Here is a 17,278-nt window from a genome sequence, read left to right as displayed (position 1 = left end):
ATTTCAAGGAATCCACAGGCATAAAACTCTGTGTGTCCTGATCTCTTTTGATATTCCCATACTGAATGTTTTTATTTCCTCTAATGTATTAGAGAAATACTTCTGTGTTTCTCCTTTGCTTGTCATTATAAAGGTAGCTAAATTTATGAGCACAAGGTACAGAAAGGATATTTTTCATCATAAAGGTGGGTTCCACAGAGCATGACACCATATCTACATCAGGAGCACAGTTTCCTGTGCAGCTCAGGCTGGGTGTGAACTGATGATGCAGCCTACGCTGCATGAGACCCTCAGAAAACCACTGTAGCCTTACACTTGTGCTGTTACAGGAGGAAGAACCACACATGAGTCAGGACGGTCTTGTGAGTGAAGGGTAAAAGGTCACAGTTTTATTTATAGGCAAAAATTCATTTATTCAACAATATCCTAAAGTGGGGAGTCAATGAGTTCAATGTATATAGCCTTAGGAATATAGCATATTAATTAAAAAAAACAAAAGTTCATATGTAAATAACAAAATTTCAAACATAAACAAAGAAAACCGAACACATAAAAAAAATCAAACTTCACACTAAAAACCAAATACAGCAGGTAAGTTAGGCTGCATTCAATTGCTGCATATTTTGCAACATATACCTCCACCCTGTTGCTGGACTTGCAAACATAGCAGAACGGCAGGCAAGATGGGAAAAAATCTCTTCAAGATGAATGTAGACCTGCCTCATTTGGGGTGGTTAGTTGTTGATGGACAAGTTGTTAAAAGGTTAAACGTGAGGCATGTTCCATGCCACATCTCAAGGTCTTTCAAATTCAGCCCAAGATTGCTATGGTTACGAGGACTGAGATTCGGGAGGTGTTGTCAATCTTTGCACCCTCAGTGATCCTGGTGGACAATTCTGTCTCTGAGAGCTGTAGTCCTGGTCTGGGACCTGGGCAAGCTTCTGCTGCAGTGTTTCAGACCTAGCGGCGGAAAAGGCCTGGTGAGGACCTGCCATGTCACTGTGTACCCCATACACAGCAGCACAATTCAGCAGGACAATCCAGGATGATCTTTCATCTGAGATCATTCTCTCATGCCAGAGAGAAGGGAAAGAGATCCCACAGGCCTGCATATTTTCTCAGCTTTTAAAAATGCAAAAAATTGAACAGTGGACAGCAGATAATTCCAATCGTCCATGTATATTGTATTTTAACATCATGTTGCAATGTCTCAATGTCTATTGAGTATGGATGTGAACAACCGAGAAAACAATAGGAAGGCCTTGGAAGCCTGGCCATCACTGAAATGAAGGCTATTATTATTCCTCCAGTGCAGGAATATGCCTGGGGTCCACTTGACAACCTCAATATCTGCAAAGACCCAGAGAAACAATATCTCAAGCAGTACATGCACACTGACATGATATTATATTTGGCAAAAATATGCTGCATGGAAATCTTGCCAAGAGTAGGCATTGAGCTCTAAAGGAGATACTCATGCAGAAAATAAACTATACCACTCCTTTGTTTATGGTATCGTAAAACTATTTGTGGGAGACTTAAAGGCACTGGGCTCAGATAATACTAAAGAGCTCAGACTGGAGGGATCAGTACACAATAGCCAGAATCTCTATGGATCACATGCACATTATACAAGAATAATATTCTGGCTGCTCCTAGCTGACAGATGCTGAGAACTATGTAGAAAGTCACACACCCAGTAAGACAGTTTATAAGGAAATCTACTTGGGTCTTCCCATCCACTGCTTTTAAATCTTCTCAGTGACACCGAAATGATGCTGCATCTTCCCAGCCAAGGCCTTTTGCTCAGTGACCATTTTTTCTGATTCAGGGGGTCCTGCAGATTTTCCTCCTTTCTCTCCTCATCCTGGTCATTAGAAGATTATATTGTCCAAGGAGGCATGCATGTATACAGACACAGACAGACAGACACCAGGACATACACACTTGTGAACTCACCCAAATATATTTGTTCACACATACAAGCAGAGTATTTTGCAGAATGTGGTTAGTTTCCCAGTTAATGGTGATATAAGAGATCACCCAGTCTATATTGTGGCATAAGAAAAAAAAGGGGGGGCTGGAGATTTAGCTCAGTGGTAGAGCGCTTACCTAGGAAGCGCAAGGCCCTGGGTTCGGTCCCCAGCTCCAAAAAAAAAAAAAAAAAAAAACCTGGAATGGGGTAAGTACACAGTGAGCACAGCCTAAAGACAGCTCAGCCAATAAAGTATATTCCCTTGAAAATCAGAAATTAGAAATGTGACATCCAGGCCTGTCAGCCAAGCCTGCTTAGCAAGTTCACCAGGCTGTGCACAGGAGGCTGATTTCAGGCAACAGAGCACTGGGTGGGGGCAGGTGAGCCTCTTCAGTCCTCTGCTCACTGTTTCCCAGTGCATGCAAAGTGAGCAGCAATTTGCAATAGGAGCTCCCTTTACCATACCCTACCTGACATGGGAACCAAAACTATCAACACAAACAGCTAGGAAATCTCCATAACCACAATCCAAGGTAAAACTCTTGGACTTGCTATCAGATATAATTCGAGTAAGAATTTGTCTTGTTCTCCAACTTGATAGAAGGCTGGCCTCCCTCTGCCTTGGTCTGGCATGTATACGATTTTCCCTATGAAAGAAACTGAGGATCCTGGAGAACATGCCTGCTTCTGAACCCATTAGTCTCTGAAGGGATAGCACAGAGGCAGTTGCTGTCACCACAACACTGGTGACATCACAGAAGATTCTAGTGTTCTCCTGGATACAAGAGAATTTCCAGGGAAGACCCTACCGGTGATGTCACTGGGAAATGCCATAGCTTCCTTGCTAACTCCCTCTACCCTGACTGACCAGTGTCTGCAGTGCCTTTTCCAGAGACTCACTTTTGATCCAGGGAACACCCATTCGCACACTCTCCTTCCAGAGCTTCAGAGTTCTCACTGCTCCATTACCACTCAGTTCTGAGGAGAGGGAGAGTTGGTTAAGGCCTTGATATGGATAAAATATCTTTATTAACACCAAAGATCTAAAGACCTTAGATGAGGGAGATTCTTCTCGCTGAACTGTCTACCCCCAGGGTCCATTCATGTGACAAACAGTCCAATTCCCACAGTATTTAGTGTTCCCCAGAGGCCGATATCTTTTCCCTACACCTTTAAATGTATGCAAGTTGGAGTATAATGTTTCATGGAGTATGCCTTGAGAGGGGGCATGGTTTCAATATAATCAGCCATGCGTTTTCATGAAATCTCTCTCCTGCAATCCCATTTTGTGCAATGAAAACTTCCTTGTCCTGGCAACACAGGTGCTCAGGTATAGGGCAAACATCAAGTTGTAAACTTTCTGTCCATTCTTAAAAGTTAAAGTCCCCAAAAGTGAGGGAACCGAGACTCAAGCTAGACTCAATGCTTAAGATCTTCTTAGAAGGGGGAGCAAAAATACCCACAGAGGCATATATGGAGGCAGTATGTGTAGCAAAGACTGAAGGAAAGGCCATCCAGAGACTGGCCCAACTGGGGGATCCAACCCATGTAGAGACACCAAGCCCAGACAACATTGCAGATGCCAAGAAGTGGATGCTGACAGGAGGCAGGTATAGCTGTCTGCTGTGAGTCTCTGCCTGGGCTTGACAAATACAGAGGCAGATACTAGCAGCCAATTGATGAACTGGAAACTGAGTCCCAATGTGGGAATTAGAGAAAGGAATGAAGTAGCTGAAGGGGTTTGCAACCCCAAAAGAAGAACACAATATCAACGAATCAGATCCCCCCAGAGCTCCCAGGGAATAAACCACCGCCCAAAGAGAACATAGAGATGAAGCTATCGTTTCATCTGCTATGAATATATAGCAGAGGATAGCCATGTCTGACATCAGTGGGAAGAAAGACCCTTGGTTCTCTCAAGGATCAATATCCTAGAGAAGAGGAATGTCAGGGTGGCAGAGAGGAGCAAGTGGGTAGGTAGGAGAGGGACCACCCTTATAGAAGCGGGATATCAGGTTTCTGGAGGGGAAACCAGGAATGGGGATAACATTTAAAATGTAAATTAAAAGAATCCAAAAAAAGGCAGAGTATAGGTCTCAGCTCAGTTACACATTCTCAGTGATCACATTCCCTTGAGCCATTGTTTCATGGGATGAAATGCTCTGCTGCAGGCCTTCCTAGTTCCTACAGCTTCTAGGCATCAAAAATAAATACCAATGAAATCCCTCAAATGAAGCACAAACTAATACATCTTCACGATTACATCAGATGGAGGGAATAGAGCACGAGATAGGAATATTACCTAGATGTCTCAGTCTCTGTGGGCTAAGACCTTGCACCTACAGAAACGTTAAAATCAGAGGACAGTGTGTGGCAGGTTTGCTCTTTCCTTAAAGCACATGGAGAAGGAGCTCAGGTTTGGAGAGTTGGAGGCAAATCCTGGACTTGCTGACACAGCTCACACTCTGACCACCTCAGTCATAAACAGAAGCAGCTCTGTATCTACAGTGATGTTCTCTGTGTGTGTATCTCTCTGTCATACATGAAGAGGAGACCCTGGTTTGACAGCAGAAATCTGTAGAACCATGGAATTCCTTCCTCCAAGCATCATGTCTCTGAAATATAGTTTTAAAAGTCACATCATTAGTGGAACAACACAGGAATCTTATTTATAGGGGAAAAAGCACTTCCTACTAGACTGTGAGATCTAATGTGGTAAAAGAGAAGCATTTACTACCCCTCCATTCCTGGTCTAGAACACAAACATTCTCCACCAGAGGGGTGTGGTCTCTGCTGTAGGCTCCATACCCCAGGCTAGCCTGAGGCTTGCCCTCAACACTGCTTTGATTGTTCATCAATGTGACTTACTCACCAGCTCCAATCCCAGGAGAGCTCCTCAATTCTTCATTTCATCTGATGGGCCTGAATCTGCATTGCCTTCCAGGATGAGATGTGAGAGATCTATTCCAACCCTGACAATACTGAGCTGCTGAGGCGGGATCCTGAACCCACTAATGCCCTACATGGATGCCTGGCAATTTTGACCATTATCGTGACTACTCCTGTGTCTCTACAGGTCTCAAGAAACTTCTCCCTTTTTGTGGGTGTGATCCAGTCCAACTAAGGCACCGCACAAGGAAGAACAAAAGTCCAGGATGGGGACTGAGACATGACTCATCTGTGTGAGAATTTGAATCCCAGAGGACCTAAGAGGTAATTAACAATCCTCTGTCACTTCAGGACCATGTGAAATCCTCTGCCCTCTGCTGGCAGCTGGCAGAATAGCATGCGACCACACATGAAGAGGTGGGAGGGAAAGAGTGGGCCTGTAGGGTAGCGCCTTCATTGACACAGGGGTTGTGGGGAGAGAATAGGGGTTTTTATGGGGTGAAACTGGGAAGGGGCATACTATTTGAAATATAGATTAAAAACCCACTAAAAATTGCAAAAAGGAAATAATTCAAAATTGAAACACCTCCCCCACAAAAGAAGCCATGATACATATCAAAAAGAACTCAGCAAAAATATCATTATCAAGAATAACAAAAAAGAAACCACCAACAAGAATAATAAAAAAATTTGTTTCTCCAAAATTGGTGGAATTCATTAAATCCGCATTCACAGCCGAAGCTATATTTCAAGGAATCCACAGGCATACCGCTCTGTGTGCCCTGATCTCTTTTTATATTCCCATACTGAATGTTTTTATTTCCTCTAATGTACTAGAGAAATACTTCCGTGTTTCTCCTTTCTTTGTCATTATAAAGGAAGCTAAATTTGTGAGCACAAGGACACAGCAAGGACATTTTTCATCATGAAGGGGGTTCCAGAGAGGATGACACACTCTCTACATCAAGAGCACAGTTTCCTGTGCAGCTCTGGCTGGCTGTGAACTGATGATGCAGCCTACGCTGCATGAGACTCGCAGAAAACCACTGTTGCCTTACACTTGTGCTGTTACAGGAGGAAGAACCACACGTGACTCAGGACGGTCTGTGAGTGAAGGGTTAGAGGTCACAGTTTTATTTATAGGCAAAAATTAATTTATTCAACAACATTTTAAACTGTGGAGTCAATGAGTTCAATGTATATAGCCTTAGGAATACAACATATTAATTAAAAAAACAAAAAGTTAACAAATAAAATAACAAAATTTTGAATGTAAACAAAGAAAATCAAACACAAAGAAAAATCAAACTTTAAACCAAAAACCAAATACAACAGGAAAGTTAGGCTGCATTCAATTGCATCATATTTTGCAACATGTACCTCCAGTCTGTAGCTGCCTTGCAAACATAGCAGAACGGCAGGCAAGATGGTAAGAATCTCTTCAAGATGAATGTAGACCTGCCTCATTCAGGGTGGTTGGTTGTTGATGGACAAGTCGTCAAAAGGTTAAACATGAGGCATGTTCCATGCCACATCTCAAGGTCTTTCAAACTCAGCCCAAGATTGCTATGGTTACGAGGACTGAGATGCGGGAGGTGTTGTCAATCTTTGCACACTCAGTGCTCTTGGTGGACAATTCTGTCTCTGAGAGCTGTAGTGCTGGTCTGGGCCCTGGGCAAGCTTCTGCTGCAGTGTTTCAGACCTAGCGGTGGAAAAGGCCTGGTGAGGACCTGCCATGTCACTGTGTATCCCATACACAGCAGCACAATTCAGCAGGACAATCCAGGATGATCTTTGATCTGAAGTCATTCCCTCATGCCCAAGAGAGAAGGGTAAGGTGAGTCTCTTCTGTCCTCTGGCTCACTGTTTCCCAGTGCACGAAAGTGAGCTGCATTTTCCAATATGAGGTCCCTTTACCATACGGTACCTGACAGGGGAGCCAAAACTACCAGCACAAACAGCTAGGAAATCTCCATAACCACAATCCAAGGTAAAACTTGTATTGGGATGCTATCAGATATAATTCAAGTAAGATAAGACTGACTAATTCAAAGCCAAATGCTGGCAGGTGGGTTGGGGATTTAGCTCAGTGGTAGAGCGCTTGCCTCGGAAGCACAAGGCCCTGGGTTCGGTCCCCAGCTCCGAAAAAAAAAGGAAAAAAAAAAAAAACCAAATGCTGGCAGGTATAATCAAACTCAGCAACCGTCCATGGAAGGGCTGGACAGCATTGTACCTTTTCACTTTCTGACTGATGGACATCTGGATAATTTTGCTTCATGGCTGCTCTGAGGTGAACCCCTACAACACTAATGTGCCAGTTTCTCTGCTGACACCTACTTCTTCTTCTGGAATCGCTGTGTCAAAGGGTTGAACTTTCAGAAGAGTTGTACATGGCTTCTTACAGGGCTACCCATTTGACACCTCCAGCAATGTCTGAGGGTCATCACTTTTCTAAACCCTCCTTACAGATGATTTTCACTCAGATCAAATGGTTTTTAATAACAGTAGTTAAGAGTGCCACAGACCCAACACAGGATGAGTGCTTTGGACTATTTTGAGCCTCAGGTTCTGTCTGAGGCAAAGATGTGATTCCACCTCAGCATAACTCCTGGACATCTTCTGCTTGCACATTCAACTCTAAGCAAATTAATCTTTCAAATAACAAATTCCAGGCCAAACTCCAAAGCCACGGTATATTCAAACAAGTTTAGGCCAATCTGGAAAGAAATCCGTGGCAGGTTAATGATTAACATAACCAGGATGTTGAGAAGATACAACAAGCCACATGACCTTCCAGTGTTACTATACACCGAGAGCAAAGAAGGCAGAAGAGCCCTGAGACAGCAGTTTCCACACTCAGGTACATGGATTTCACACAGCAGCCTCTCCTCACATCCCTGTACCCCATTCCTGTGTGTTTCTCCAAGTAATGTCAATGTTGATGAATAGTTTTCCCACTGTAATAATTTCAATAGTGACCAAGACCCCATTAAGGACAGTTTAAAATCTGATTGGAAAAATTTTGTTACCTCGTGTTCTTTGAATATATACATGTTTTTTCATGTATATATATATATATATATATATATATATATATATATATATATATGTGCATATAGACTTATCCAGGAACTCAGTCTGTAAACCAGGCTGCCTTCGAAGTCAGAGATCTGCCCGCTAGAGTTCTGGGACTAAAATGGCACCTCCATGCCCTTTTGTTGTGGTTGCTGGGGACTGAACGCAGGATCTCATGCTAGCATGGCAAGCACTTTGAGTGCTCCCAGCCAGGTACTTTCCTCGGATACCGTCAGGTCCGCAGGCTTTCCCAGTCTATTCTCTCAAGTATTTGTCAGTGTGACAAAACGGATGTTCTAAACGGAGCTCTTAGGACCCAAGTAGAAGTTACAATGAAAACCACAAGCGAACTAAGCTTGTGGTTTCACACAGGTATATCCCGCTTTTAGAATCTGAACAGAACATTCTCCAAGGTGCTGAAAAGCTAACATTGCTTCCGCCTTATTTCAAGCAACATTAAACCACAAAGGACCAACGAACTCAGAACGCTGCCTTCCCTCAGAAAACTGCCTACCCATTTCACAGATGCAGATCTGGGAGGATAATTTCACATGTGGGAGTTCCAGCTACTAGTGCAGACACCTGACAATTGATGGGCAACAGGAGCTGTCCCAGCATTTATAATAATAACTATGTAACGACAGAGGCGCCAAAGGTTATTTTATTATGAGCGTTCAAATTCATGGGAATGGGACTCCATTTCATACTGCTACTGCGGACTACTAAATGGAATGGGCCTAGAGTTATTTAGCTCTCAGGAGAGTCCATTATACTGATTCCTTGGTTTTATTTACTTTTATTTAAGGTAATGGTCATTGAGCTTGGGCCCTTAAAAAAAATACTAAGTGCATATTTTATCTTCAAGCTAAACTTATAACTCTTCTCCTTTAAAACAAAGCAAAACCAAACCAAAATCCCTTATCTATAATTGTGTCTTTGGGTTTTCTTTCTTTCTTTCTTTCTTTTTTTTTTTTTTTTTTTTTTTTTTTTTTTTGCCTTTGGATTATTTTTTTCTTTTTTTCGGAGCTGGGGACCGAACCCAGGGCCTTGCGCTTGCTAGGCAAGCGCTCTACCACTGAGCTAAATCCCCAACCCCGTCTTTGGATTTTCTTATGGTACTTATAGAAGCAAATCTTTCATAGCATAAAAATAAGAGTTTATTGATTAAGCTTCAGTTTAAGTAATTTTTTTTTTAGAGTTAAAGACAAATCTTTATTTTTAAACTCTCATCTACCAAATTAGCGTTTCCCACCAACTCTGGGAGCAGAGACCTTGACAGGCTTCACCATCTTTTCTTTAGTGGCTGCCTTTTGGGGGGACCTTGGCAGCAGCCATTGCTGTCTTCTTTGATGCCTGCTTAGCTTTTTTTGCGTCCTTGGCAGCCCTGATAGCCTGTTCTCGCTGAGCTTTCCTAACTTCTGGTTTCTGATTCCTCTTGGCCATTATATCAGCCAGAGAAGCGCCCGTGATGGCCCGCTGGAATTTGACTGCACGGCGGGTTCTTTTCTTTTGAATTTCTTCCGACTGCCCTTTCTTGTGTTTTCTTCTGTAGAGGACAGTCCAGTTAATTTGCCAAGGGTTCCTTTTGGAAAGGAATGCAGACTCACATTTGGCATTAGGAAACTGGAAAGCCTTCCCATCGGTCCTGGCATAGCGTCGCCCGTGTCCCGGGTAGGTCTTGTATCCGCTAAAACTGCACACCTCGACCTTCATGGAGACAGATGTCGGCCTGCCGGGGGAAAGATGGCGAAGAGGCAATTTAAGTAATTATGTAGTTACCCTCTAAGGAAGACTGTCTTAAAGCTCTCTCTTCCTTCCGTTCCGCTGACCCACACACCAGGACCAAACTGCTCATCTTCATTGATCTCATTCCTGGTTTTCTTTCTCAGTTTAGTAATACTCTGTATCAGGCTAGGGAGATGGCTCGGCAGTTGGGAGCACTGACTGTTCTTCCAGGTCCCAGCAGCCACATGATGGCTCACGGTCATCTGTGATGGGATCTGGTGCTCTCTTCTGGTGTGTCTGAAGACAGCTATATTTAATTATATTAATATAATATAATATTAAATTAATATATATCTATTTAATATATATATTAAATAAATTAAAAAATAACACTATCTACCAGTGCCCTGGTTTTCCTAAGGCTCCCAGTTTCATTAATTCACTCACTCATTCATTCATTAAACATTACTAAAGGCTCGCAAGTCTACTTGCTACTGTTTTAATTTGATAGGAAACGTAGACATTAGAGAAGGCTGTTCTATTGACAACACATAGGAATATCATTATGGAAACATTTTTAGAACTAAAAATCTATTGTACAATTTCAGAATCACATATTAAACAGACATGTAAAGCAAATACCAGAATATATATCCTATATATGGTGCTATTTACTATTTACATCATAATTATAAATCATGATTGCACTGGCTGGTTTGGCGTGCCAACCTTACACAAGCTAGAGTCATCAGAGAAGAAGGAGCCTCAGTGGAAGAAATGCTTCCTTAAGACCCAGCTATAAGGCACTTTTTCAATTAATGATTGATGGGGGAAGGCACAGCCCATTGTGAGTGATGCCATCCCCGGGCATCACTGGTGGTCCTGTATTTTCGTAAGAAAGCAAGCTGTAAGCCAGGAGGACCAGGGCAGTAAGTAGCATCCCTACATGGCCTCTGCATCAGCTCCTGACTCCAGGTTCTAGCTTGAGTTCCTGTCTAGACTTCCTTTAATGATTGACTATGATCTGAAAGTGTAAGCCAAATAAACCCTTTCACCCCCAACTTGCTTTTTGGTCATGCTGTTTCGCCACAGCAACGGAAACCCTAAGACAATAATTTACATCTGTATAATTAAGACAATAATGCATTTGTCAATGTGTCCCTCTTTCCCCTTCTCCTATTTTACAGTCAGTGCATTGGAGGAGTCAGGCATGGCAGCATGAGACAGAAATTCCACAATTGGGAAACTGAGGCAGGAGGATAAAAAGTTCAAGTCAGGCCAAGCTACATAGGGAGACCCTGTCTCACAATAAATAAATAACAAGCCAGGTACAGTGGCACAGTGGATGGAGAATACAAAAGAACTGGGACACGTTTGAGGTCAGCTGGCTTACATAACAAGAGCCCATCTCAATAAAACCAAGCAAATATTAGCCCAAAGAAGAGAGTGAGCGAGGGATTAGTGCTTTTTAATATATATATAATTTGCTTATAACGTTTATTTATTGATTTAGCACGCAGGAGAGAACACTAATGCTGCAGCTTCCATATGGAGGTCAGAGGACAACTTTCAGGAGTCAGTTGTTTCTTTCCAGCATAGGATCCAATTCCGGTCATCGGGCTTAGCAACTAGTGTTTTCACCTGCTGAGTCACTGCCTTAGTCAGGGTTCACTGCTGTGAACAGATACCGTAACCAAGGCAACTCTTATAAGGACAACATTTAATTGGGGCTGGCTTACAGGTTCAGAGGTTCAGTCCATTATCATCAAGGCAGGAACATGGCAGCATCCAGGCAGGCATGGTGCAGGAGGAGCTGAGAGTTCTACATCTTCATCTGAAAGTTACTAGCAAAATACGGACTTCCCAGCAGCTAGGATGAGGGTCTTCAAGCCCACACCACAGTGACACACCTACTCCAACAGTGCCACGCCCACTCCAAGAGAGCCACGCCCACTCCAACAAGGTCACACCTTCTAACAACGCCACTCCCTGGGCCCAGCATACACAAACTACCACAGCCATATTACTGGCCCAGAATTTGGTACTTTTTATTTCATCTTATTAAGTAGTTAGTCACTACTGATCTGAGGTGACTTAAGTCTCAAATACTTACTTTGTTAATGTATATTTTCACAAATATTTCTTCCAACATTTATGTAGTTCTACACACTGAAAGTACATTAAACTCCTTTATCTTTAAATGTTTTATGAGCTGAACATGCTGAACATGCATGTGTGTTCCTCTGACCTCCATAAGTGTCTTCTGATGTCTAGATGTGCTCTTTACTCTGCACAACTGAGGCTTATTTTTTCTTAGATTAATATATTAATTATTATATGTTAATGTATTATTATATGTTGATTGCATATTAATTGTACTATAAACTATATAATTACATATTGGTATAATTAATATATGTGCATGTATATATATGTAATTATATATGTATACCTGCATAAACATATATAATGAATATATATGCATATACACATATCCATATATGTCCCAGTGTTGGTGGCACACACATCTTTAATCCAAGAATTTAAGATCTCCGTGGCAGGGGGATCTCTGTGAGTTCCAGAGCAGCCTGATCTACAGAGCAAGTTCCAGGACAGCCAGAGCTACACAGAGAAACTCTGTCTCAAAAAAAAAAAAAAAGGCTCTGTTCGGTGTCTACAGAACCCTCTTTCCTTCTCCTGCAGCGGTCTGACTACCAGAACTTCACCATGTCCATTCTCAGGGTCCATACCAGCGAGATCTTTGACTCTCATGGGAATCCCACCATTGAGGTGGATCTCTACACCACAAAAGGTCTCTTCAGTGCTGCGATGCCCAGCGGTGCGTCCACTGGCATCTACGAGGCCCTAGAACTCCGAGAAAGTGATAAGACCCGCTTCATGGGGAAGGGTGTCTCAAAGGCTGTTGAACACATCAATAAATAACACTATCACACCTGCTCTGGTTAGCAAGAAACTGAATGTTATGGAGCAGGAGAAGATTGGCCAGCTGATGATCGAGATGGACGGCACCGAGAATAAATCGAAGTTTGGTGCAAACGCCATCCTGGGAGTGTCCCTGGCTGTCTGCGAGGCTGGTACCGTGGAGAAGGGGGTGCCCCTTTACCGTCACATTGCTGACTTGGCCAGCAACCCTGAAGTCATCATGCCCATCCTAGCTTTCAATGTGATCAATGGCGGTTCTCACGCTGGCAACAAACTGGCCATGCAAGAATTCATAATCCTGCTTGTGGGGGCATCCTCTTTCTGGGAAGCCATGTGCATTGGAGCAGAGGTTTACCACAACCTGAAGAACGTCATCAAGGAGAAGTATGGGAAAGATGCCACTAATGTGGGTGATGAGAGCGGATTTGCACCTAACAGACTGGAGCTGCTCAAGTCTGCAATGGCAAAGGCCGGCTCCACTGACCAGGTTGTCATCGGCATGGATGTGGCTGCCTCTGGGTTCTACAGTACTGGCAAGTGTGACCTGGACTTCAAGTCTCCAGATGACTCCAGTCGCTACATCACACCCAACCAGCTGGCTGACCTGTACAAGTCCTTCATCAAGGACTACCCAGTGGTATCCATTGAAGATCCTTTGACCAGGATGACTGGGATGCTTGGCAGAAGTTCACAGCTAGTGCAGGCATCCAGGTGGTGGGGGATGACCTCACAGTGACCAACCCTAAGTGGATTGCCAAGGCTGCAGGCGAGAAGTCCTGCAACTGCCTCCTGCTCAAAGTGAACCAGATTGGCTGAAGTGCCATGGTGTCCCATCGATCTGGGGAAACTGAGGACACTTTCATTGCTGACCTGGTGGTGGGGTTCTGCACTGGGCAGATCAAGACTGGTGCCACTTGCCGATCGGAGTGCCTGACCAAATACAATCAAATCCTTAGCATCGAGGAAGAGCTGGGCAGCAAAAGCCAAGTTTGCTGGCAGGTCCTTTAGGAACCCGCTGGGCAAATAAAGCATGGACCAGAGATCCCTGGAGCTACCAAATCCTCTGTCCCTGATGTCATCCAGGTGGCTCAAGGTTGGCCCAGTGCTTGCCCCCCTCCCTTGTCACTGCTTCCTTAGACATCCACCCCTGACTGCCTGGAGCCCTGCTGGAGATCCCAGCTTTGTAATCATGTGATCGGTCTGAATCATTGTTTCTGTCACCTGACTTCCCAGCCAGTGTCTGGAGCCCTCAGAATTCAAGTGTAATCTCTAGAGTGCCCACACCATCAAGACTCCCTCCAGTGGTTTACATGCAAAAATAAAAGCCTCAGAAGTCAAAAACAACAACAACAACAAACACCTGCCTCAAAAAAATCAGAAATGAGAGCAAAAAATTGTAAGAGAGAGAGAGAGAGAGTCTGTCTGTCTGTCTGTCTGTGTATATGCTTAGGAGTTCAGGTATCCAAGGAAACCAGAGGCATGGGTTCCCCCTAGGAGTTGGAGTTATAGGTTATTTTGAGCCATCTGATATGGGTGCTGGGAACAAAAAAACTCCAGTCCTCTGCAAGATCAGTCCATATATATTCTTAACAGCTAAACCATCTCTCCAGCCCTGGGGCTCACATCCTGTATTATCTATGTCAGTAGACTGAGACCTCCTTGAACAACTTTTTATGCAACTCTTTGATGCAGATTCTTTGTGCATTCTCTACAATAACCTGACAGCATTAGGTGACAAAATAAAACCCAGAACAATTTTGTCTTAAATGTTGTATGAAATCCTAAACTGGATCACTGCACCTAAAACAGAAAAAGAGGAGGAATTTTAATCTCCAGTTAGGAACACACAAATGAGAATTTCTGTACATGGTAAAAAAGAAAAGTATAGACTCAGGGTCCCCAAGTCCGAGTTCTCAGGACAAGGGAGATGTATTCACCCCAGAAACAGAAGGCAGAGATAAGGGACAAAGACAGGAGACAAAGGAAGACAGAACAAGGGAGGGGGGAGAAACAGGGCAGGGAGGGAGGAAGGGGCATTTGTCTTAGGGTGGGGGAGAAAGGACTGCCTCTGGATAGAGAGGAGACAGACATGGCCCATAGGCAAATGGCAGGTTAAAAAGGTAAATAGGGAAACCTCAAGGTAGGATGAGATGTACAATTTTAATTGGGCATCTTAATTAGGTGAATGAGAGGGTGCTTTTGATTGCTGGACTTTAATTTTTTGATAGCTGGACCTTGGTGTTCAGCCTCAGGAGGAGGAAGTGGCCAAATAAGGGAATATACCTTGGTGGCCTGCTTTAGGAATGCAATCTAAAGGTTTTTAGCAAGGCAGACAGAATTGGGGAGAACAGCAAGGCCTGCCAAAGCCATGCTTGCCACTCTTGAGTTGGCTAGAGTCCCTTCCTGTAACTGCTGGAGATTAAAGTCAGGTCCTCACACTTTGTAGGCCTTATTGACTGAGTCATTTCCCCAGTCCCTGAATCTTGATTAATGTGTCACAGTGTTGTAACATGGTAACATTAGGAGACCCTGGGCGAAGGGACAAAGTCATCCCCCACCTACGCACATCCAACTTTTGTGACTTTGTGGTTTACAAAGTATATACAACTAAGCCCCTAAACAGATATTCTCCTGATGTAAATTTACAGTTTTGTATTGGGTTGTGTTCATAGCTGTCCTGGGACACATGTAATTCAGGGCTAGAGGTTGAACATACCTGCAGGATGCTATCTGGGCAATTCCTTTTTGTCCTCTCTCTCTCTCTCTCTCTCTCTCTCTCTCTCTCTCTCTCTCTCGTGTGTGTGTGTGTGTGTGTGTGTGTGTGTGTGCGCGCGCGCACGCGCGCACAGGGGGGTGGCAACAAGGGTGGCTGAACATCTGACCCTCCTGCCTCCTGCCTCATGCCTCCTGCCTCCACCTTTGCATTTCAAAGTGCCAGGGACCATGCATGTTAGGCTAATTTCCCTACCAGCTGGCCACATCACTAGTCTTCTTCTATAAACAAAGTTTCCAAAATAAAAAATGTAAGCCAGGTGCAGTAGTGCACAGCTTTAGCTACAGCCTCAAGAGGCTGAGGCAGGAGGATTATTTAAGTCCAGGTATTACGAACAAGCCTAAGCGATAGAGAAAAATCTCACTACTTAAACATCTAAAAGTAAAATGAAACGGGCTGGAGAAGTGGCTCAACCTCAATCAGTCAATCCACCTACAAATAAAAGGCTCTGAGAGTAACAATGTTTCACTAGCCTACAAGATCCCGCAGAGAGGAGGGAACAGTGCCAGGAAGACTGGTATTATACAACAGTTTCCTCTGAGATTGAAACAGTCCATCCTGCCAGAAAGCTCCTTAAACAGGAAGGTAAACAACTCAAAATTGCTTTAGGAAGTCCCTGAAACTGAGCAGATGCCCTAGGTGCCTCCTGCCTAAGTAAACAATAAAGGTTGAACATACCTCTCAGACTAACTAAGCCAAGTTGCAAAGAAAGGTCTTAAAATCAGACCAGCTGCCAGCAAGAAACCAGAAACCAGCCAGTCACCTGCGAGATGTTTGGACCAAGAGAGGTGGCTGGAAAGGACACTTTTCATCGCTGCCTGCAAGCTGTGCAGTATTCTCAAAGTTCCCAGGTTTTGTGAGGTGTCACCCATGCTGGATGGAATTGGTGATGCCAATGTCTTTGAGTCCTTTCCGCTCCTCTAAGTAGCTCTTCACCCATACTCCGGTAAGTAACCCTTCACCCATACTCCTGTAAGTAACCCCTCACCCATACTCTTGTAAGTAACCTGAATAAAACTCATTGGCTCACCATGTCGGACTTTGATGGTGTTGGTATTTTGTCCTGCCATGGACTCCGTATTTGGGATGAGCAGACACGCATGGTTTTTTTCCCTAGGAAAAGTTTTGTTACATAATGACCAGGGGGAAAGAGAAATGTTTCTGAGAGTAAGAACATTTGCTGTGCCTGCAAAGGATCTCACTATCTGTAACTCCAGCTCTGTTCTGCAGAGTATTGAAGTTCAGGAATCAACAGCTCTCTTTTGACTCACCTAATTAACCTGTCCAATCAAAATTAAATACCTCATCTTAGCACAGGGTTTCCCTGTTTACCTTTATAATCTGCCATTTGCCTATGGGCTGGCCATGTCTGTCTCCTTTATATTCAGAGGCAGACCTTTGTACCTATGGGGTGCATATCCTTTCCTCCTCTCTTGTTCCTTTTCCCTTCTCCCTTGTCCTCTGTCTTTATCTCTTATTCCTTTCCCTTTGTCCCTCTGGAGAAAATTAGCCTCCTTTGTGCTAAGAATTCAATCTTGGGGTGTTGTGCATTGATAATGGTATTTTCAGAAACCTATGAGGCTTCATCCAAAGTTGCACAGCTCCAATCTCAATGACGGTCAGCATTAGTCCATTCACTCAATGCCAGCACCCAATGCCAGATGCACAGCAGGGACCATACACTCTGGGTTGTTGGTGCCCCTTAGTTCCAGGCCCATGCAGTCAAGACTGTAGTTTCCATGTGCTCAAGGTCCATGCATGTAACCATGAGCTTTCCCACCTGTGCCCCAGTTGCTGAAATATTAATTCTGAGACCTAATTATATATGAATAAATGCCTACATCATAACCTTGAGCTTGTTCATAACTAGCTCATAACTTAATTAACTCATTTATTCT

General features: G+C 43.7%; 1 protein-coding gene and 1 pseudogene across 2 annotated transcripts; one reads left to right on the top strand and one right to left on the bottom strand.

The window, feature by feature from the left end:
- Positions 1-9,123: 9,123 nt before the first annotated feature.
- On the bottom strand, positions 9,124-16,568 carry Rpl24l2 (ribosomal protein L24 like 2). 2 transcript variants are annotated; one of them, XM_039111538.2, is made up of 2 exons: positions 16,411-16,488; positions 9,124-9,668 (listed from the first exon to the last, which is right to left on the bottom strand). In XM_039111538.2, exon 2 carries the CDS (start codon positions 9,650-9,652, stop codon positions 9,236-9,238), a length of 417 nt encoding a protein of 138 aa, XP_038967466.1. In that variant the 5' UTR covers positions 9,653-9,668; positions 16,411-16,488; the 3' UTR covers positions 9,124-9,235. The 2 variants fall into 2 exon arrangements, 1 of the variants encoding a protein (XP_038967466.1); XR_010066494.1 differs by lacking the exon at positions 9,124-9,668 and adding an exon at positions 14,268-14,407 and having other exon boundaries at positions 16,411-16,568.
- On the top strand, positions 12,157-13,986 carry Eno1-ps21 (enolase 1, pseudogene 21; annotated as a pseudogene).
- Positions 16,569-17,278: the final 710 nt, after the last annotated feature.

The sequence above is a fragment of the Rattus norvegicus genome, chromosome 5, assembly GCF_036323735.1.
Source record: "Rattus norvegicus strain BN/NHsdMcwi chromosome 5, GRCr8, whole genome shotgun sequence".
Classification (NCBI taxonomy): Eukaryota; Metazoa; Chordata; class Mammalia; order Rodentia; family Muridae; genus Rattus; species Rattus norvegicus.
Note: the sequence above shows the minus strand (reverse complement) of the source record. Positions and strands in the feature narration are given on the sequence as shown.

Bases quoted from the DNA above. Each gene is read 5' to 3' on its own strand.
- Rpl24l2 (XM_039111538.2), bottom strand. From the start codon at position 9,652: ATGAAGGTCGAGGTGTGCAGTTTTAGCGGATACAAGACCTACCCGGGA.